General features: G+C 31.8%; 1 protein-coding gene and 1 long non-coding RNA gene across 2 annotated transcripts; one reads left to right on the top strand and one right to left on the bottom strand.

The window, feature by feature from the left end:
* Positions 1-313: 313 nt before the first annotated feature.
* Positions 314-22,948, bottom strand: LOC111706289 (uncharacterized). The gene is made up of 33 exons (XM_023479123.1): positions 22,871-22,948; positions 22,310-22,365; positions 21,934-21,978; positions 19,834-19,911; positions 19,440-19,534; positions 19,115-19,155; positions 18,368-18,441; positions 17,442-17,518; positions 16,831-16,981; positions 16,520-16,617; positions 15,827-15,952; positions 14,898-15,033; positions 13,140-13,232; positions 12,815-12,907; positions 12,014-12,081; positions 10,701-10,791; positions 9,772-9,906; positions 9,053-9,112; positions 8,423-8,522; positions 7,888-7,934; positions 6,968-7,202; positions 6,700-6,877; positions 6,298-6,381; positions 5,900-5,951; positions 5,590-5,676; positions 4,447-4,548; positions 4,229-4,309; positions 3,258-3,370; positions 2,788-2,899; positions 1,861-1,976; positions 1,347-1,437; positions 1,054-1,156; positions 314-581 (listed from the first exon to the last, which is right to left on the bottom strand). The coding sequence occupies exons 2-33, from the start codon at positions 22,358-22,360 to the stop codon at positions 460-462; spliced, it is 3,135 nt and encodes a 1,044-aa protein (XP_023334891.1). The 5' UTR covers positions 22,361-22,365; positions 22,871-22,948; the 3' UTR covers positions 314-459.
* Positions 20,579-21,900, top strand: LOC111706290 (uncharacterized). The gene is made up of 3 exons (XR_002766199.1): positions 20,579-20,727; positions 20,798-20,893; positions 21,174-21,900. It is a non-coding gene; the product is annotated as an uncharacterized LOC111706290 (long non-coding RNA).
* Positions 22,949-23,162: the final 214 nt, after the last annotated feature.

The following is a 23,162-nucleotide window of genomic DNA, read 5'->3' as shown; positions in this document are numbered from 1 at the left end:
CAATAGTCTACAGGGTGAGAAAAAAAATTGCGATTCGCGTCGTCTTTTTTAAACCAATATTTTTTCGCTGAATTTCTTGTGCATTGTATTTAAGCAATATTTCGGAATATTTTTTTCATTTTTCAAAAATTTGTTTTCCTATAATTATTTTACATTTCCATAAGTTAGATTTTTATGAAATTTTAGGATAAAATAAAATTTTTTCATTAACACAATTTCTCTTTTCTACACTTCTATGTTTGAGAAGAAAAAAGTTTTGGGGATTTTTTGTGGTACCATGTGAGCTAAAAAAATTAAAACAATATTCCGAAACATTGTAAAATTACCATATGCTAAAAATGTTGCTTTAAAAAAGGCACTTTTTTGACTCAGTCTGTATTTGAGATCTAACCTTCTCCAACTAAAACTGACAATGAAAGAATCTAAATTATGACGCATTTTCTGCGTTTAACACCTCTCTCAGAGATCAAGCTCTTCTCTGTTCAAACTGACTTTGACGCAATCGTTGAGAACAAGAACGGCGTCAAGGTTTACTATCTTAGACATCTTCTCAACGTCAAGCGTAATCTCAGTCCCTCCACCTGAGATATTAAAGGTTAAAGGAATTGTACACTTAACTTTAAGAGGCCCTCCATTGTTGGAGTGGCATGTCCTATTCACAATGGAAATATCCATAATTTTCTTTGTAAAAATTGAGTATTTTTAATTGTAGTTTATCTACTTGAGTGACTTGCAGAAACACTAGAGGCATTTGTTTGAATTAAACACTTAAACTTAAACTTTAGACTCTAGTTAAGTTTTTAAATAGTCCAATAAACATTGACACAGCAATTGTTTAGTGTGTACATTGAACATAGTACAGTGTACTGTGTACACTATACAGTGTACACTGTACATGATACAGATTCATTTCCCAAGCTAAGTGATTTTATAAGTCACTCATCAAACTATTTTCTTTTTTACAACATCAAAGACACTAATGTATCATGCATTAATGGTGTCTTCCTATTCTACAGTTTTCTGATTCTAACTGTATGTAAAATATATTTTTACCTATCGCCATTTTCGTGTTAACTTGCTTTCGATATATTGGTTGCTGTGGAACAAGATAGAATGAGTAGGGGTCTTTTAATCTTGTTTCTTTCCAATACTTAGCCTAGGATAGATAGATAGATAGAAACATAAACAAAAAGATATAAACAAATACAGGCAAATACAGATAAAAATACATAATGTAGATAGGATACAAATAGATATATGTAGATTATAGATAAATGAAATATATCAGATAGATAGATAAGGAGAAAGCTAGATAGTTTTGATAGATATTGTATGATTAATTAAACCTGAGCTCCTGTTGATTTCCTGGCAATATTTCTGCACACATCTCCTGGTCCAGCCTTACTACCTGGACCCATACTCTTCCTTGCAGTCAACCTATACAATATACATCAATCAATCAATCCATCAATAATAAAGATCAATCAACAAATCATCTACTAGTCCAGCCTTGATGCCTAGACCCATACTCTTCCTAACAGTCAACTTATACAATGTACATCAATATACATCAACAATCAACGTACATCAATCACTCAATCACTCAATCACTTAATCAATAAACCAATTAAAAAATTGATTAATCAATCAATCAATTGACCAATTAACAGACCAATCAACTAACCGACCGACCGACCGACCGACCGACCAACCAACCAACCAACCAACCAACCAACCAACCAACCAACCAACCAACCAACCAACCAACCAACCAACCAACCAACCAACCAACCAACCAACCAACCAACCAACCAACCAACCAACCAACCAACCAACCAACCAACCAACCAACCAACCAACCTAGGTAATGTAGTAGTCTGGTTTAGAAGATCTGCCACCTTCTGCTTCTTCTTCTCTAGGTGTCTCTGTATACCGTACTCCAGGATACCTTTCAGAGCCTCATACTCAGCTTCAGCCTAGCATTGAGCCATACTTTATTAAGGGTTATATGTATATCTTCTAATCCTCTTACAATGATCATTCTTTAAATCATCTCGTGGATATTTAGCAGATTGACCCATCTGTTCACTTTAACGAACCCCTTTTACTTTTTTATGAAAACTTCTTCTTTTTGACAGGCTCTTATTTACAAAAATCAATCTTCTCGGGTTCAACTATTACAATTAAATTACTTTAATCCCCAGTATGTTCAAAGATTTTTTTTAACAGATTATAAAAAAATAAATGATTTTAGGGTAAAAGGTAAGAACTATTCAGAAAATGGAAAAACTTGCAAATAATGTTGAAATTACATTACAATCCTCCGTATGTTTAAAGAGTTATTGATTCTAGAATTTTAGACAATAATGATTTCTTGGGATAGCTTGCCAATGGATCTCCATTGACCAGTTTCCTTTTAATGAATAATAGAATAATTAATCAAAAGTAAAAATTTTCTCCTTATAGACGCAATAGATAGAAGTAAGATTAGTAGCGATCAAAAGCACTTTTTTCTCGCATTAAGTCCATACCCCCTTTCATTTTTCGCGAACACTTCCTTTAAAAGACCAATAAAGACGACAATAATTATAAACCAATCCATTCAATACCAGTTTGTCCAATGTCCATAATTACCTCTGGCTCCTTGACAAGATCAGGTATCTTATCTCCATGTGAAAGAGCTGAATATTTACCTCTGGGTCCTTGACAAGATCAGGTATCTTATCTCCTGGGTCCTTGACAAGATCAAGTATCTTATCTCCGTGTGAAAGAGCTGAATATATTTACCTCTGGGTCCTTGACAAGATCAGGTATCTTATCTCCGTGTGAAAGAGCTGAATGCCGGTGGAACTCTGAACTATCAGGCAGAGTCTTACCACAATGTCCACATTTATAGGTTCTAGACACATAACATAACAAATTGTAAATATGCAATTGATCCTTTCTCAACCCATCCCCATCCCCATCCCCCCTCTCACCCAAATTAGCTTAGATAGGAGTTTTCTGCCAAATAGTCCATAGGTAGTTCAAAGATGCAAAATTTGGAGTAAATGTTTAAGAGTTTACAGGTCTAGATGAATACTGAACAATAAACATGATTATAAATATTTTAAAAATGGGATTCAAATAATTTTACTTAGAAACAAAGTTAAATTTATTCTTGGTTAGGTTTAAAATTAAACCTATAAAACATAAACGCACCAAAAGACCTGTAATTTTTATTAAAGCTTAAAATAAAATAAATAAAAGATGCCAACCTCGTGTGTTTCCTGAGATGATTATTCATCTGAGAGAGAGATTTAGTGGAGAAGGAACATTCATCAACCTTCGGGCATGTGAACTCCATACCTTCCACGTCACGGACATCAAACTAAGCAACCAATCAATTAATCAAATTTTCATTAAACTAATCAATCATGAATAAATCATAAATAAATCATTAATCAATCATTAATTAATCAATCAATCATCAACCTTCGGGCACATGAACTCTTTGCCTTCCACGTCGCGGACATCAAACTAATCAATTCATCAATAAATGAATTAATAAATCAATCAATCAAGCACTCAATCAAAAAATCAAATAATCAAACATTCAACAACTTTCCGACAAGTGAACTATATCTCTTCCACGTCACCAACATCAAACTAATCAATCGATCAATCGATCAATTAATCAGTCATCAGCCTTGGGGCACGTGAACTTAAATCTAGAATAAATCAATCAATCATCAACCTTCAGACACGTGAACTTTGTACCTTCGGACACGTGAACTATGCCCCTTCCACGTCACAGACATCAGATTTATCAATAACAATGGGGCACGTTAATTCTATCCCTTCTAAGTCACATACATCAATCAATCAATCAATCAACCAATCAATCAATCAATCAATTATCAATCAATCAATTTACCAAACAATCCACATCACTGACATCAATGATCAATCGACCAATCAAAACTATTCGACGATCAATCAATCAATGTAGCATGAAACTTCCGGCAAAAGAACGCCCTCCCTTCCACGTCAAGGAAATCAAGTTAATCAATTAATCAATTTTAAAATTAAAAAATTCATCAAATCAATCTGACAAATATGATCAGTCAATCAAACAATAATCACTCTGTCGACAATTAATCAATCAGTACACTTCCAAGTATTAAACAACTTGAGATTGAGATGATTCTATTCTAATTCTAGTTACACCAGCTTTAAGTAAACTAACCTTAAAAGCTTGTTGACTGCTTGTAAATGCATCTGGGCCTAGCTTATGCTTGAACATATACTTACTGCAGGTCACTTCAGTCTATACAAAGGTTTTTATTCAATAAAATAAATTAATCAAAATAAAAAAAAAATGAGAGTGAGGAAATGTGGGATGATTATATTAGAAGAGGGGGGGGGGGGTGAAAAAGGGGAAGATAAAAAAGAGAACTATTTTACCTGGAACGGATGCTCTTCATGGAAATGTGCTTTTTGTTTTGATTTTTCGAATCCGGGGCTTAGATGTCCACACAGTGTGCATTCAAGATACCCAGACACTCCCTAGTAATAAAAAGAATTAATAGGTTAAATCTGAAAGCCCCCCGATATGGGATAACATTGTAGTAATCATACTTATCAACAATCGACAAACTTAACTCTAGACTCTAGACTCTGCACTCTGCACTCTGCACTCTGCACTCTAGACTCTAGACTCTAGACTCTAGACTCTAGACTCTAGACTCTAGACTCTATTACACTCTACACTCTACACTCTACACTCTACACTCTACACTCTACACTCTACACTCTACACTCTACACTCTACACTCTACACTCTACACTATACACTATACACTCTATTCTCAGCACTGAACATGCTAAACTACTACACTACACTATACAGTATACACTCTATACTCAGCACTGAACAAGCTAAACTCTAAACTACACTATACTGTATACACTCTATACTCAGCACTAAACAGGCTAAACTCTACATTACAATATACAGTATACACTCTATACTCAGCACTGAACACGCTAAACTACTACACTACACTATACAGTATACACTCTATACTCAGCACTGAACATGCTAAACTACTACACTACACTATACAGTATACACTCTATACTCAGCACTGAACAGGCTAACCTCTAAACTACACTATACAGTATACACTCTATACTCAGCACTGAACAGGCTAAACTCTAAACTACACTATACAGTATACACTCTATACTCAGCACTGAACAGGCTAAACTCTAAACTACACTATACAGTATACACTCTATATTCAGCACTGAACAGGCTAAACTCTACACTACACTATACAGTATACATTCTATACTCAGCACTGAATAGGCTAAACTCTAAACTACACTATACAGTATACACTCTATACTCAGCACTAAACACACTAAACTCTACACTACAATATACAAACTGCAGTCTACATCACACTCTACACAGTTTACAATGTACAATATAGAAACACAAGGAACAATATGATAAAGGGAGTTTCGACGTAATTTCAAGTGACCTTTCATTTCCAAATCACTTGAATCGGACATAAGACGCTTTAAACTCTAAAATATTACCTTATTCTGACATTTTGTAACCCTAAATGTTTGTCCGCTGTGTTGTGTGTCTGTATGAACCCTGAGATGCTGAATATCTCCAGTCTCCTGAAATATTATTTTCATTAAAAATATTTTCATTTATTTTCAATGTTTTATCTTGCAGATTTGTTCAGTATTAATAGAAGCAAAAAGATTTCTTTTAAAATTAAGCTAGAAGTTCATAGTTAAATACTTTTCTTTATTTATTTATCTGACCTCAGCTCTAACGAAAATAGTTCAAGGGGGGGGGGAGGAATTCTAAAGAATATAAACCCATACAATAATTTACCTGGCAGTAGAAACACTTGTATTCAAAAGCAGCCCCGTAGTTGGTTTGATCACTGTGCAAACATTCAGCTTATTTATTTTAAGTTCAATTGAACATAAAAAACACACCCCCCTTCCAGTTCCCTTCAGTGATGTTAGAATGAGTAGAGCCTTGAAATAATTCTTTTACCAAAAAAAATTCCAAAAAAGTTCTTCTTTTTGCTATTAATTTGAAGATGTTTTTATTTGCCACGGTTGCTAATTTAAGTTATCTTTAAAAAGTAAGGCTAATACCAATGAATAGCTAATAGGCTATTCAGTTTACCATCAAGTTGCCCAAATAAGTGAACGGTCCCTTTAATAAAATAATGGTTGCATAAATAAAAAGTTGCATAGATAGATTTGATAAAGCTGAGCTGCCTGGTAATAATGTGTACAACTTGGTCCCGGGAAAGTTCTCTGTATTCAAATCCAAGTTTAGAGTGAGATTCTTCATGGTGTTTCCTAAATATTAAGTTTATAAATATTCGCAATATTTCTTTTAAAATAAAGTTGGGGAAAAACAGGGGTGTATAATTTCTAGAAAAATCATCCCCTTCCCCTCTTTCTGAAAATTATTTGAAGTGATATATCAAAAAGTTTAATTTAATATATCAAAAATATTAATTCTGAAAAATAANATCTTCAAATTGGAAATCGTCCGGCAGGGCGTTACCCATTTTTTTTAACATATAACCCAAAACATAATTTATTTTTCGCCCAGTTTCAAAATGGTAAAATGATTATGAAAGGGGAGTATTTTTTTTACAAGATATTATTTACCTCAGTCTTTCTAAGCACTGTGAACGCTTAGGACAGAAGGAGCACATGAAACTTTGAGTTTTTTCAAACGGAGACATCTCCAGGGGCCTAGCAGACATTTCATGGACCAGGGGGTCCGCGGGGATAGAAGAATAAGATTCGATCAGGGGCATTTTAGCTGTATTCGCACCTATAAAGCCTAAAAAATTAAACGTTGAAAGAAAATTTTTAAAAGAAACATGAAATTTGTAATAAATTCGCTGAAACATCCAACAAGAAGTTTCATTACCTTCTTCGTCCCCATCGTCAGCCACTTCTTCCGCCGGCTTCCGCTTCCGGCCACGCTTCATAAGTTTCGGCTTTTTGGCCGAAGGACCCGAATCCGACATTTCTCCAGTGGATGATTCTGTAGGTTCACGTTTAATGTTTAAACTCTCAACACTTTGAATCTGTATTGAGAAGGGTTGAAGGAGAGTCCGTCGTTCTGATACAGTGGGAATATTCCACTCGTCACGCCAATACTCCTAAACATAGAATATTATAAATGTCGTCTTTTGTCCGGACTCGGTATAAGTTTTGTTACAGAATTTCATGGTCAAGGTGAGAAGATAACTAAGGCAAATGTTCTGCACTTGAGACACTTTACAAAGGTAGATTTCATTTTAATTAGATTAAAACCTGAACGGCTCTCCTAGCATAATTAACAAAAAATATCCAACCAGAAAAGCTTGCTTTAATCCCTGCTGGGGTAACTGTAAGATCTAACCAGAGGAGTTACAAGGTCGCCAAGTCGATCTAATAATTCCGCATTACTTTAACATTGTTCGTTCGATTTATTTTGGTGTCCTTAAAAGCTTTGTCTGATCAAGTATGAATGAGAAATTTATGTTTTTCATTTCTTAATTTTTTCATTCGTGGTATCTCTGCCAAAGTGCCAAGCGCATTTCTTGCCTACAAGAACCAATGTAAAAATTCGCAAAAATAAACACTTTTCCAGTCAGAAAAAGGACGTTAGCCTCCACATCTTTGATAGATAAGGTTTCAAACTCGTCCACAGAGCCAAGCTTTCGGTGTGTTTTTGATAGATTAGGTTGCGGGGAGTTCAAAGGTACAGTAAATTTTTGTATGAAAGGACATTTAAAATTACGCTTACAGTCCCTTTAATGGATTGGAAAGAAACTACTGATATTGTTTGAATGGTTTGAATACCTGGGTAAAAGTTTCTGGATCCTCGTTTCTTTCCTCCCAACCCTCTCCTAGAGAGATATACAATTCATGTATTAGAGATAGGAATCAGTTTTTCATTTCTTTTTGAACATTCAAGCTTTTGAGACAGGGGTGTATATTTTCCTGCACATTTAATTTTTCGCTGAATCGGAGAAAATCATTGCATTTTTGGGTAAGTATCGGAAATAATGTTAGAAGTTGTATTTTGATTTTTTACCCCCCCCCCCTCTCGGGGGGAGGGTGATTCTAGAAAATATACAGTATACACCCCTCTTTTAAGACTTTTAGTTGTGATCGAAGAATGAGATAAAGGTAATTCAAAGAGTTTCTGAAAGGATTGTTAAAAATAATAATAAATGATTTTTGTCCAAAGATTAAAAAAATCAAAGTTTTTCCTAATTTAGTAATTTAGTTGCTTAATTTAATTAATTAATCATAAACTTGATTAGAATTTTTAAACCATTTCTTTATTGATGATAGGTTTAGGTTTAACAATTTTCTATTTCAGATGTATTACCTTCTTTATCTTGTAGGGAAGAGTGAAATTTCTTGACATGACTAATAATTGATTGTTTGAGGTTCGCCGTTATATCACAGTTCAGACAATGGTATTTCCCCTAAACAAGATGCTGGCTATAACAATAACACCAAAACATGGAAATTTTTTTTTCTTAACGGTCATTCCCCCCCCCACGCTTTTTAAAATTTTAACTTTTGATTCAAAACTTTTAAAAAGACAAGTATTTTTAAATTTTTCTTCAAAAAGCATCCTAATATTCGGGCTAAATATTTTACCTTTAAAAATCTAATCTTTTTCAATAGTTTTTATAAAAATGTATTATCCAACATAAATTTTCTCGAGATTTGAATTAAGATTTGAGATTGGCTCACTTTTTAATACTGTTTTAAATTTAATTTAATTTAATTTAATTTAAAGAATTTGAGACGCAGCTCAAATATGGCTGGTTCCACTTAAAATTGCATTCAATTTTACAAGATTTGAAACCGATTTTTGGCAGATTTGAGACGCGGCTCAAATTCGGACTCAAGTATAATATTTGTATTGGTTCAACAAATACCAACTCTTATTTTACATTAAATTTTTAAGAGAATAATTAAGTTGTAAATTAATGTAGAATATGCTGACCTGTTTAAGATGAACTAGTTTAATATGAAGTTTTAATCCAGAAATATTCTTTTTATCAACCTAGAGGAAATACACACATTCATCATTTTTATTTTATATTTTCATAAATACATTTATTCTCCCAACATTCAATCAATCAATCAAAACTCTAATAATACATCAATCAAATCAATCAAATCAATCAAATCAATAAAATCAATAAAATCAATAAAATCAATCAAATCAATCAAATCAATCAATCAATCAATCAATCAAATCAATCAAATCAATCAAATCAATCAAATCAATCAAATCAATCAAATCAATCAAATCAATCAAATAAATTAAATCAATCAATCAATCAAATCAATCAAATCAATCAAATCAATCAAATCAATCAATCAATCAAATCAATCAAATCAATCAAATCAATCAAATCAATCAAATCAATCAAATCAATCAAATCAAACAAATCAATCAAATCAATCAAATCAATCATATCAATCAAATCAATCAAATCAATCAATCAAATAAATCAAATTAACTAATCAATCAGAGTTTTAGGGACGCCCAACTTTAGAAATTTAAAACTATAAGTAAACTTACTATTATTTTATTTCAAAAAGGAATGAAAAAAAGATAAGTGAAAAAAATAAAACATTTTTTAGTTTGATCATCTTGGAAAAAAAATTAGGCTTTTACAAAATCGTGAAAAGATTAGAGAGAACAAATGTAAATACCTCGCAAACCCTGCATTGCATCGGATAGAAATCTATTTCCTGTTTGGTTGGACCAGATTCTATTTCCTGTTTGGCCGTAATGAATTCTGCTTTCTGTTTTGTCAAAGTTGAATCCATTTCCGGTTCCTTTTTGATCTAAAACATTTTCATGTTAATTCTATAAAACCATATTGTATAGCAAATGAAGAGTTAAAAGTCAGACATTGAAGATTCAGATCAAATAAAATCAAATCATTTGTGAATTCTATTTCCCTTGTGTACTCAAGTTCACTGCAAACTAGGGAGAGGGAGAATGTTACTGGTACGACTATGTGACCTCGTAGCTTCTCTACATTTTACATGCACAAGTATGAGAAAACATTGTTGTTCTAATCAACAGCTGTTCAATAAAAGGAGTTTAGTCTAGTTTGATGTGAGCTATTAAAAAATAAAATAAAAGTTTTCTATTTCTTATTTCAAGCAAATCAAATCAAATCAAGAAACCAGGGATTGTCCAATAGCTCCTTGATCTAGCCGAGCTATACCATCAGCGTAAACCTAACAAATGTTTGTTTATACAAGAAAGAAATATTAACTAGTGAGTGTACTGCAGTTAGAGAAAACAAATTAAGGTCTGGGAGCGATCACAGTACATTTCTGATGAAAACGAAGCTAGGGAGTTCTTCCGAACTATAGAATGGCATACTTACAGGGTTACCCACAAAGAATGAGACTGTAAAGACGACCTGAAACTCTTCAAATCTGACCTTTCCAAGGTTAAATTAAGTCTCCTTCCTTGTACATAATCTTATACTAGCTTATTTTATGATAAAAGGCAAAGAAAGATTGCACAGAGAATAATAAATATAAACAGAAGATATAAATCTGTACAGTCGTCTCTGAAGTTACATCCTTTGTGGTTAACCCTTTATGTTCCGAGTAAAACTTACCGTATCAATGTTAAGCTCGAACTTCTCTCGTTTAGGTTTTCTTACTCCACTTGGTTTAGGTTCTGGAGAGTTTTCATCATACAATATACCCCTAGACAAATAGATTAATAAGTGACTTTACTAGGTTTATTAGTGACTCCACTAGGTTTATTAGTGACTCTACCAGGTTTCTTAGTGACTCCACTAGGTTCAGGAGAGTTTTCATCATACAATATACCCCTAGACAAATAGATTAATAAGTGACTCTACTAGGTTTATTTGTAACTCCACTAGGCTCAGGAGAGTTTTCATCATACAATATACCCCTAGACAAATAGGTTAATAAGTGACTCTACTAGGTTTATTAGTGATTCTACTAGGTTCAAGAGAGTTTTCATCATACAATATACCCCTAGACAAATAGATTAATAAGTGACTCTACTAGGTTTATTAGTGATTCTACTAGGTTCAGGAGAGTTTTCATCAAACAATAAACCCCTAGACATGTAAGTTTATTAGTGACTCCACTAGGTTTAGGTTCAGAAGAAAAATATCATTCCATTTTTTTATTTCAACCCCCACTATACTTAGTTTTATTTGAAAGCTCAAAATGTTTAACTTTAGTTCATAATAATCCGGAATAAATCCGGAATAATTTTTCAGTCCAGGAATTCCTCGGAAATCATTTCCCATTATTAAACAAGAAGATAATTGTGCACTGTAAAAAGACAAGATAGTATACAAGTACATACTACGTTGCAGCCCAGTTCCGTAACACTGTCAAGTTATGTGACTTGAATAAATGGTTACATTTCCCCCTCTGAGTAAAAAAGGTTGCTAATCCCTCAGATTACATTTTTTAATAATACATTTTTTTAGGTAATAATTTTAAACTTGATCTAAAGTTTACCTTACTTTAACTTTATCTTGAGGAAATGATATCCCATATTACAAAACAATGCATTTTTATTTTTAAATAACCCTGATCGCAACTTGACCATGTTATTATTATTATTATTAAAAGACAACCCGTCATTAAGTGAAGTAGGGGTCGGCGCTCCTCTCCGACCTAAAGTTTCCAAGGATAATGTTAAAAAGCCTCTTTAAAGTCATTGTTTTAATCACTTTATGTCATTGATATTACTTTCCTTATTCCTTTTTTCACGCAGTCATTTGGTTTCTGATAAAAATTCCATTGATGATTTCATTTATTTGATAATTGACAAACCTACAATCTGTGCCCCATTGATATGGAAGTCGTCTTCATTTGAACAAAACTCCATCTTTGAATTCAATACTTATCTGACACACAGTCCCTTTAATCTAAAGTTTACCTGATGTGTTTGAGTCCTTCCATTTCTCGACTCCACAGGGGTTTTCTAGCAGTGGCAGAATCAGCGTCCTTATCACAGGTTTATCATTATTATTATTATCATTTTTGTTATTGTTATTATTAGAGTACCTGAGTACAAGATACAATGAGTACCAAAGTACAAGATACAATGAGTACCAAAGTACAAGATACAATGAGTACCTGAGTACAAGATATTATGAGTACCTGAGTACAAGATATTATTATTACCTGAGTACAAGATATGATTAGTACCTGAGTTCAAGATATTATGAGTACCTGAGTACAAGATATTATGAGTACCGGAGTACAAAATATTAGTACCTGAGTACAAGTATTGATAAGTACCAGTTTAATATGATATTTCAGGAGCCAAGATATCAAATTTAATAATAGTATGAATCAGAAATATGTGTAAAAATGCCTTTTTTTGCCTTGTCTACAAGAGATTAGAATGCGTAGATCTAAAAGAGAAGAACAGAAAACAGGTGTATGATTAGATAAAAAAAAGATACAACGGTCGGAGAAAAAATCCACTGCTCTTCTCAAAATTTTTCATTTAAAAAACAAATTGTTAAAAAATAAGTAACAGTACAAGATATTATGATTACCAGAGTACAAGATATTTTGAGTACCTTCGAGTAGCACAAGTATCAATGAGTATCTGAGCACAAGTATTAATAAGTACCTGAGTAAAAGTATTAATAGGTAACCAATCTCAAGTATTAATGAGTACCCGAGTAAAAGTATTAATGGGTAACCAATCTTAAATATTAATAAGTACCTGAGTACATGTACTAGGGTCTACGAAGTACATCTTGAGTACAGTAGGGTTGAATAATTTGTGAGCTTCAGGAAAATGTTTCTCTATATCAACCTAGAAATAACAAAAACATTAAGTTTATCTTTTTTAACAAAAATGAAAAAATTTAGTCCAATTTTTTTGTGGGAACTCTCATGATCCCAGGGAAGTTTTTAAGCGCTACTTCACTCAAAATGCTTTTCAGAATTTTTAATTTTATTATCAAAATTCTTCGAAATAGACAAAAAATTCCGAGAATAAAAAGAGGATCCACAATTAGAGTAAACGATATTGAAAAAAATTGTACCTTGTTATTACTGGAAAATGTACAGAAAGCACATTTGTACTGATGATTTAGCTCGTGTACAGTTGTACAGTGTTCTAATATATCCCCAACAACCTGAAGTAAAACAAAATGGTGAAATATTGAATTTTTTATGTTTATGTTTTATTAGCTTGCAACATCTACAAACATTATCTGTTGCCAAGAGGACAAAGCAGTACACCAAAAAAAATATTCTTTTGAGGATGCACTAAATTATGGCCCTGTGGGGATGCACATTGCACAGCGTGGACGTCTATTAGGGATACACGATGCACGTAAAAAATTTAGCTTTTTAGAATATATTCTGAGAGCTAAGCTTTTTTCATTAAATAAACGTAACTATTAAAAATTTTCAAATCGTTTAATAAAAAAATGCCAATTGCAACGAAATATGTACAAAAGTAAATATTTAAAGAGACTGTCTGTATTATTAAAATATTTAAAGAGACAGTTTGTATTTATTAAAATATTTAAAGAGACTGTCTGTATTTATAAAAAATATTTAAAGAGACAATCTGTATTTATTAAAATATTTAAAGAGACAGTCTGTATTTATTAAAATGTTTAAAGAGACTGTCTGTATATATTAAAATATATGAAGAGACTGTCTGTATTTATTAAAATATTTAAAGAGACAGTCTGTATTTATTAAAATATATAAAGAGACTGTCTGTATTTATTAAAATATATAAAGAGATTGTCTGTATTTATTAAAATATATAAAGAGACTGTTTAAAATATATAAAGAGATTGTCTGTATTTATTAAAATATATAAAGAGACTGTCTGTATTTATTAAAATATATAAAGAGACTGTCTGTATTTATCAAAATATATAAAGAGACTGTCTGTATTAATTAAAATATTTAAAGAGACAGTCTGTATTTATTAAAATATTTAAAGAGGACAGTCTGTATTTATTAAAATATATAAAGAGACAGTCTGTATTTATTAAAATATTTAAAGAGACTTTCTGTATTTATTAAAATATTTAAAGAGACAGTCTGTATTTATTAAAATATTTGAAGAGACAGTCTGTCTTTATTAAAATATTTGAAGAGTCCGTCTGTATTTATTAAAATATATAAAGAGACAGTCTGTATTCATTACAATATTTAAAGAGACAGTCTGTATTTATTAAAATATTTGAAGAGACAGTCTGTATTTATTAAATTATTTAAAGAGGACAGTCTGTATTCATTACAATATTTAAAGAGACAGTCTGTATTTATTAAAATATTTAAAGAGACAGTCTGTATTAATTAAAATATTTAAAGAGACAATGTTTATTCATTAAATTTTGCGCATTTCTGGTGTTGATGGTGTCATATTAATTGAACTAATGATCGATTGAACGAACGTAAGATATGGATTAATGTTTATTAAGACTAACGTTCAAAATGATTGTAGACTTCAAAAGTGATAAAATACGTTTTTTAATAAGTTCATATTAACATGATTGAATTTTTATTTGTTTAAATCTAAAAGCCGGCTTGTGACCAGCTGACTTTTGTTCAATCGGATATTAGTCCAATCGATATAGCATTGTATCTGTAGTTGTTATCAAACGTAACTTTTATAAGGTAGGGGTGTCCAAAAAAGAGGATTAAGAATAAAACCAAAAGTGTGTACATTGGATACTCAGATTAAGTGATCAGGATTAAGTTAGCGTCTCTAATTTCTACAGGTTCCAATGAAAAAATTAAAAATAAAAATAATGTGAAGAGTTTGATGAAAATACCTCTGCACTATAATCACAGATTCCGCATTTAAAGGGAAGGTATGAGAGTTGAACAGGTTCAGCTTTACTGGGAACAGTCTCTTTCTTTTTCTTCTTCTTCGTCTCTTTCTTCTCCTCCTCTTCAGCGCGAACATTTCTGCATTTATAAAAATCAGTGACACGTCCAAAAATCAAAAACAAAAAATTTACGAATCTGTTACAACGTATATTTATTTAAAATCATTTCCCCGGCTGCTGTTTGAAATTTTTTTAGACGTTTGGTATGGCTCTGTGCGGAGCGCCAATTTCTTTTTTTAGCTGAATCGGGAAAATTTTAGAATAAACTGAATAAAAAAAATTTAAAAAAGGCTTTTCATGTTCAATTTTTATTCACCCCCCCCCCCCATTTATTAATTGATTTTAGATCTACTTTCGTAGTCAGCCCTAGAAATAATTTTCATCATCGGCTAGTAGACGGGTGAATACTATACATATACATCCTAGCTCTAATTTGAATTAAGAAACTAGTAAGTTTAGGATCAAAAGACTCAGGCAGAGAAACTTCTTCTCAAACAGTTTAAAAGTACCTAAAATGATCATCCTAGGTTTTACGTGTCTCATACTTCATATGGAATATATAATCGGAGAAAAACCAAAATTCAAAATATAAAATATAAAAAAAAACTATAATATACAAATAATTTTGTACAAATTAAGTTTTAAAACTCCGAATGAGGGAAATTAATTTTATCAACATAAAATAAACACCCAAACCAATATGCAAATTTTGTTACACATCAAAATATCATAGTGATTATTAGAAGTAAATGTCATAATTTAAACTTTTTCTAGTTTTGCGGATTAAGTTGGTTCGTTTGGGGTAGTTTTTTTTCAGGGTTGGCAAAGTGTAAAAAAAATCAAATGATTTATCTAAAATAAGTGGAAATTACCTGACAAAAAGCTTTTTATCTGGATGTTGATGCGCGGCATGCTTCTCAGCTGTGCGCTTTTGCCAGTGGTAATGCGCACAGTTACCGCACTTGAACAGCAGCTCGCCGTGACATCGTAGATGGAAACTTAATAAACAAGAACTTAAAAAAAGAACAGAGGATTTAAAAATTAATAATTAAGATTACTTTTCAATCTTATCTCTAGTTATTAATAACTTTAAACTTAAGTCGTAATTTTACGTGGACCTCCAAGAAAAGATGGCAATGCCTGATTTGGGGTGCCCTTGGGCATGAATATCTTAATCTGGAGGATCATTGCAGTTAGCCTTACAGTCTCATAAACAAGAAGCTTCATATCAAAGAAGTGTAATATGGGGATGTTTTGCCGGATTGAGAATGCGCATTGCGCATAATATAGCTGATGTTTTGGAAACATTTTGGTTCTTATATTATCTCTAAAAGATAAAAATAAACAAGGTAAAATCTTGAATATAGTTTTCATGCATCAAGGCGTTAAAACACTTCTTTAGAGAAAATTGCCACACAACATTTATAAAATTAACATAATCCACTATAACACAAAGTTTACAACCACAAAATTATTTACTATTCTGGATTAGATGTTTTTCTAAATTGGGGCGTTATGTGTAGTTTAGGGAACAATCCCTGTAAATAAAAAAAAATCAGTATAACCTGATTGCATCCAGAGGTATAGTTACATCACTGCAGTGTGGACAAGTATATACAGAACAATCTGCGTGGAGAGCTTGAATATGATACTGCAGCATCACCTTAATAATATCAATCAGTCAATGAACAAAACAATTAACAATTTTTAAAAAGAAAGCAATGGATATTTGTATGTTTTAATATTAGAGGAAGGTTCAGTGAATCTGGCAGACACCGCTGTAAATCTACACTCACTTGGAATTCCGTTTATAACGGTACAAACCCTTTAAATTCTGACCCTTTAAGCGCAACCCTGCCATGTATTTTAACATTACCTCATCTATAGTGATATATTTGCAATCCTTCATCCCGCAGGCGTAGCGGACATTTTCAGGAATAAGACGCGGCATTAGCGCCAGCTCTTCATCTGACATAGGTTGTCTTGTCCACTCATCATCTTCATCCCCACCCAGCAGAGACTGCATCCTGGATAAATCATTTATAGGTGTTGGATACTATCCCAAGGCCTTTTCTCATGTCGCGATTTCCCAACCGGAAATTTTCCACTACACATGTACATTTAAGATTAGGTTTGGCCTTTCGAGGCGCTGAAGGCTGAAACAGGGGAGGGGGGCGAACGCTGCGGCTTGTGAAGATGTCAGAAGGAACGTAGCTAATATATTTACATTTATTTTTTTAACATCATTTCTCTCTCTCTCCTCATCAAAAAAAGCCCCTCCCCTTTTTTAAAAATAATTCCCCAATATGCCAGAAATTTACATTAAATGAGAATATATGATTGGGGAAAAGTATTAAACCCCAGAAAAAATTATTCAAATTTCTTATTGTGTTTTATTTTAAAACAAAACTAATATTTTTTTTAACAAAGTCTAAACAAATGAACGGCACGGGCTCTTTAAGTTTCATAAAAAATTACAATACATACTTGCTATAATTTGAATCTGGCCCATTGCTAATGTTAACAGGAGGGTTCACAGGACATACGACAGACATCTTAATCTCCTAAACAAAATGAAATATTATAACATTTAAGAAAAATATAACTTTTCTAGGAAAGATCACCTCCCCTGAACAAAATAAAATAAAAATAATTATCTTCTTTGTTGAAAATGACCCTTTCTTATGAAAATCACCTTCTCTCGATCAGAAAAATGACATTCTTTATGAAATCAGCCCTTCTCTTAACCCATTAGTGACGAGAAGGTCAATTTTGACCGGGTGAGGTTTTTTTCTTTAAAGTGCCTTTTTTCTTAAACTAAATGTTGTCTTGTCTTTTCCTGCGCTTTCCTTAAGATTTACTGTTTTCAAAACATATTTTATATTTGACGTAACTTCAAAATTGGGTCTTTTATTTTATTTTCAATTTTAAAAAACCAAAAAAAACAAGATTTTGAATTCGGAAATCCCAAAAGAACATTCTGTAATTTAGTTTTGAATCTATAAAATTGTCAATTTTTTTGCTAGAAAAAAAATAAAGATGTTTTTGGAATCTTCTTTAAAGATCTAAATAACTAAAACATGAAAAGTAAAGTTTTGAAGATAATTAAATAATTATGAATTACCAAAGTTTTTTAGATTTTTATGTTTTACAGGTCACCCTGTACAAAAAAAAATTCAAAAATTTAATTGAATTATCATTTTTTCATGAGTACAATCAAGTTTTGTTTTGACAAGATCCTTCTAAAACAACTTCACTAATAGTTACTGGTCTCGTCACTAATGGGTTTTAAAAAATGGTTGTCTGAGAAAAATTACATGACCTAGACAAAACCATCTCTAAAAATTTACTTTTCCTCTGAAAATGACAATCTCCAAAAAACTGAATTTTTGAGGTCAAAAAATCCCACTCACCCTTATTTCCCCCTCCTCATACTGCTTCTGCCTGAGCCGATGCATGTTCAGATGCCTCATCAAATTCCTCCGAACTAAAATATAGCAATTTTTTAGGGACAGTGCCCTGTGTCACGATTGTCGATCAGCATTTAAGTGCCGAAATAAAATTCACTTTGGAACCCTTAATGACTTTTTTCGTTTTAATATCGGAAAATAAAAAAGTCCAAAGAATAATGTAATCAAGATATTATCGAATTGCCGATAGGTTATGAAACTTGCATTTAAATTACATAAAAGTATTCAATAATACATTTCTGTAGCAAATTAAATTAAATCAAATCAAATCTGCCTTTAGGGATGTATATTCAATTCTAGGAAACAGAAATCCTAAAGACTTATTAAATAGCTATTAAAGTACAATGGTAGGCGATAATATCAATACAATTAAGACGACTTTTTATTAAGTTTGAATTGTTAACACGCTTTTTTTCGAAATACAAGTTTACAAGTAATCAAAGTAACCTTTATTAATTGACAGCTCCTATTGACATCTCAGCTAATGTGTATCCATGTTGCTTAACAGCTTGACATAAATCAAAATTTAAATCGAAAGTCGTCTTCATTGTATTGATATAATCACATACCAATGTATGATAAAACGAGTGCTGTTAATTTAGAAAGAAAAACAGTCATATATCAATATCATCAATATTTTTGAGATAGTAAAAATAAAAATGGATGAAAGTTTTTGCAGAAGAAACTTACCTTTAGTAGAAAAATCACAGACAGCACATCTCAGAAAGTTTCTAAATAAAACAAAAGAAATATAATTAAGTAATTGTAATTTTTAATAAGAAAGAGATTAGAAAATTAGAGAATTTCGTACTTAATTATTTAAATATAAATTTGGCTTGTTTGTCTGTCTGTTTGTTTGTCTGTTTGTTTGTTTGTATCCAATAAACGTCAAAACGGCTGAACCGATCGGTCCCAAATTTTTTGTGGGACATCTAGGGAGCCCAGGGAAGGTTTAAGAATCATCAAAATTTCAAATATTTGTCTCTATCAAAATTCGATCGTCATTTCAGTTTACCTGCAAACCTCTGGTCTTGATGCTATCATATCTATATCTTGAATTCCAAAGGTATCCTTGGATACCTTAGACTTTGGACCCTTAGGGACAGTATTCTACAGACAACAAGGATTGTGGATCATTCATAAGAGGTGTCCCACAAAACATAATAGTTACTTTTCTTATTCTTCCTAGAAAGCAATATTTGAGAAAATTTGCATCAAAAAAAGATTCCGACATCAACGAAATGATTGAAAAAGGTTTGGCTGAATGTACCTGGGGCGCGATGTTGTCATAAAAACCTTCAAATTTTATTTTTTCTGTTGAAAGCATTTTAGGAAAAGGAATTTTAAAACATTGAAAGAACATAACTGATTTTTCGCAAAGGTGAATAAAAATCAACAATCCAAGTTTCCTTCGGTACAAGGACAAAACAATCCTCATCTGCATTACTTCTATTGGGAAGAACAGGGACTAGTTTGATATTTGTAACCTAGAAAAAATAGGAATTAAAGGGACTGTAACCGTAATTTCTATTGACCTTCCAAGGGAAATTGGCAATACCCGATTCGCAAAGATACTCTTAAAAACTTTACCTGATCAAGTATGAATTAGATTTCAATTTTTATAATATAATATTTTCAATTGTGGTTTCTGTAAAAAGTAGTTTTCGCATTTCTACTACAGGAAAAGCTATTAAACCTATCAACAAAAATAGCTTCCACGTTTTTTATCCGAAAAAGATTTTAAAGGTACCGCTGTGAATAAGGCATTGCCATCATTGTATGGATAGTCACTTAAAATACCGCTTGCTGTAAAATTTTAGGATAAACTACAGCCTGAAAGAAGAGGGCTGAACCAGTGTGATCCAGTGAAGAACTATCTATGCAGGATGATTAAATAATCAAGAACATTCCCTTTAATCCTGTCAATCTTCAAGTTTAAAGAATATCAAGATGTAATTTTATTCTGTATTTTAAAAAAAATCTAATATATAATGTAAACCAGATTTTTAGCAAGCATTTTAAAGGGAAAATAATAATGGCACATTTTAAACATGTTAAACATGTAATATTTTAAATGCTAAAACTGTTAAACATGTAATATTTAAATGTTAAAACTGTTAAACATGTAATATTTTAAATGTTAAAACTGTTCAACATGTAATACTTTAAATGTTAAAACTGTAAAACATGTAATATTTATCCCAAGCTTTCACTCGTGTTGCCGATGATCATGGGAGATCAAGATCATTAAGACTCCCTTTTCCTATCTCAAGAAGTGATCCGTTGTTCAAATAACATTCAAGGTACAAAATAGTTTTCAAAACTTTGTTCTGAGATCATATAAAAGCATTTGATTCATTAATTATATTGCAGTTGTCTGATCCAGTCGATCATCAAGAGGGATCAGAGTATAATCCGGAGTTCTTGATGCTCCAAATGAGGCTAGGGTTGTCTCACTAACAATAGCAGGTCAATAAACAGAACTTATTGAAATGTATTCATTTGAAGAAAATAATTGATGTTGAAACGTGATTTCAACTAATTGATCTTTAGATTCGGAACAGAATTGATACGAGATATCTTTACCAAATACACTCCATGTCAAATTTTAAACAAAGATCTCACGGTGATCTAGCGGGATCTCACGCTGATCTACAGCACACAGCTAGTCTAGAAAATCTACCAGATATTGTTTAAATCTTAAATCTAACTTGTGTTACATGTTAGATTAACAATAATTTTAATGCAGGCAGAAAGAATCTGAGAATAACTGTACATATCGTTTCTGTACTACGTTCTACTGTTTATCTGGAGGGACTGTATCTAGATCAATTCCATAAGGTGAATACTACTGATATTTCAATAATTATCATACTGAAATTATACTGACACACGGAGAACTTGAAACTTGATAAAACCCAAACAGAAGACATTTGGATCAGCGCGCGAGAAAACCATAATCACCATCAAATGTAAGATTTACATTAGAAAGCTAGGGACACCATTGTATTTCGCAAATTATTCTCATGTGCCCTTTGAACCAGATGTTTTAAGCTTTTATAAAGTTCTCATATAATGCTTAATGCTTAAAATCCTTTTATCTGGTCGTAACATTTCACCAGAGATCACATTTTGAAATATTGGATTTTAATGTATTCTGTCAAATAACTTTATCTGGTCACACCATTTTACCATTCATCCCACTTTATAAAGATATGCCATGCTAATTAAGTTTATAATTAAGCTTCAGAGCTTGATGATGATCAAGAAAAAACTCTAAAACTAAAGACTGGACTTGATTATTCTGTGTATGAGGTGGCGTATAAACAATATATTGGTTAAATAGCTATGAACTTCTATTGTTGCACACTGAAAATTATTAGGAGAGACGCTAAAAGCTGAAAAGTCCACACTTACAGTCCCTTTAAATCAAAAGTAAAAATTCTAAGTCGTTTTAAAAAAAAAAAAAAATTTTGCTGTTTGTTTCCAAATGTATTTTGTATTCCAACCTTGTGCTGTCTCATGTGAGATTTTGTCCACTGCAACACTGAATTCTGAAAAATTGTTAAATTTTTAAAAATTTGTCGGAGAAAATATAAACATTAGATTGATAAGTAATGTAGATAATAGAAGTCATAACTCACTCCTTCCATTCCCAAAATCAACAAACTTTTAGAAATTGTGATGAAACTTTATGTTGTAAAGATATGCTTTTTCTGATGATGAATACTGCAAAATCAAATGGTCAAATTTGAAATATCAAAGGTTTACACCATCAGGTAGCAAAGATATCAGAAGAATTAGTGTAGGAGACTAGAAACTGGTTCCTTAAAACAATAAACAACAAAAAATTTCCCATTTTTTAGATAACAAAAATATTTTTACCTTGTAATCACAGAGACTACAGAAAAATCTTCTCACAGCATGGGATTTCATATGTTCTAAACCAAACCAAATCATTACTTGTTGACATTGTGAACCAGTTAAAAGAAGTTAAAAACGTATTTATTAAAGAAAACTAAACTGAGTGGATCTACATATTTACGTTATAAATGTTGCTTCTAAAAAAATCCTAAAAAAATTATTTCTAAAAACAGATGAGTGGTGAGGGCTGGAAGGATTACTTTTGTGTGATTTGTATCAGATGAACTCTGAGCTCTTTTGTGAATAAAACTAAGGTGGGGAATAAAGTTTGTGTAAAAAGTACTCATTGTAATGCAATGTTTAAGGATCTGCCAATTGTTAACTTTATTCAAATTTGTAAACAAGGTCAAATGGCCCCAGAGAAGTTTAATGGATGATTAAACTTTCAAAGATTTGCCTCCGACAAAATTTGATTTCCATTAAATTTCAAAAATCCACGATTTTTTTTTAATAAAATCCGACAACTTTTTGGTTTATACACAATACACTTATTAAATTTTACTAAACATCGTAATAATGTTCCTAGCAGTGTTGGAGGATGTTTAAACTGTTTCCTACAGTGAATACAGGTGTAGTACAGGCTATCAGAGGAAAACTCACAAACTAACAACAAATAAATCAATTCTTTAATTTAGAATCTAGTTCTAGCTCGGAAGAATTTCAATCTAGGCTGTTTGGTTTAGCCGTTTCAAATTTGTAACAAACAAACATTCAAGTAGAATGAATATTCGATATGTACATTGTACATATTTTGTAAGTTTATTGTTTGATTTATTGAAGAAGGAGTCGATTTCGATTTGGATTGATTGTTTGG

This window comes from Eurytemora carolleeae, unplaced genomic scaffold (assembly GCF_000591075.1).
Source record: "Eurytemora carolleeae unplaced genomic scaffold, Eaff_2.0 scaffold465, whole genome shotgun sequence".
NCBI lineage: Eukaryota > Metazoa > Arthropoda > Copepoda > Calanoida > Temoridae > Eurytemora > Eurytemora carolleeae.
Note: the sequence above shows the minus strand (reverse complement) of the source record. Positions and strands in the feature narration are given on the sequence as shown.

Excerpts from the sequence above, each read along its gene's own strand:
- LOC111706289 (XM_023479123.1), bottom strand. The coding sequence starts at position 22,360 with ATGAAATCCCATGCTGTGAGAAGATTTTTCTGTAGTCTCTGTGATTAC. Across the intron at positions 13,233-14,897 it reads TCTGTGATTATAGTGCAGAG|GTTGTTGGGGATATATTAGA; the intron begins GTATTTTCATCA and ends GTTTTACTTCAG. Across the intron at positions 7,935-8,422 it reads TTCCCTACAAGATAAAGAAG|GAGAGGGTTGGGAGGAAAGA; the intron begins GTAATACATCTG and ends ATATCTCTCTAG.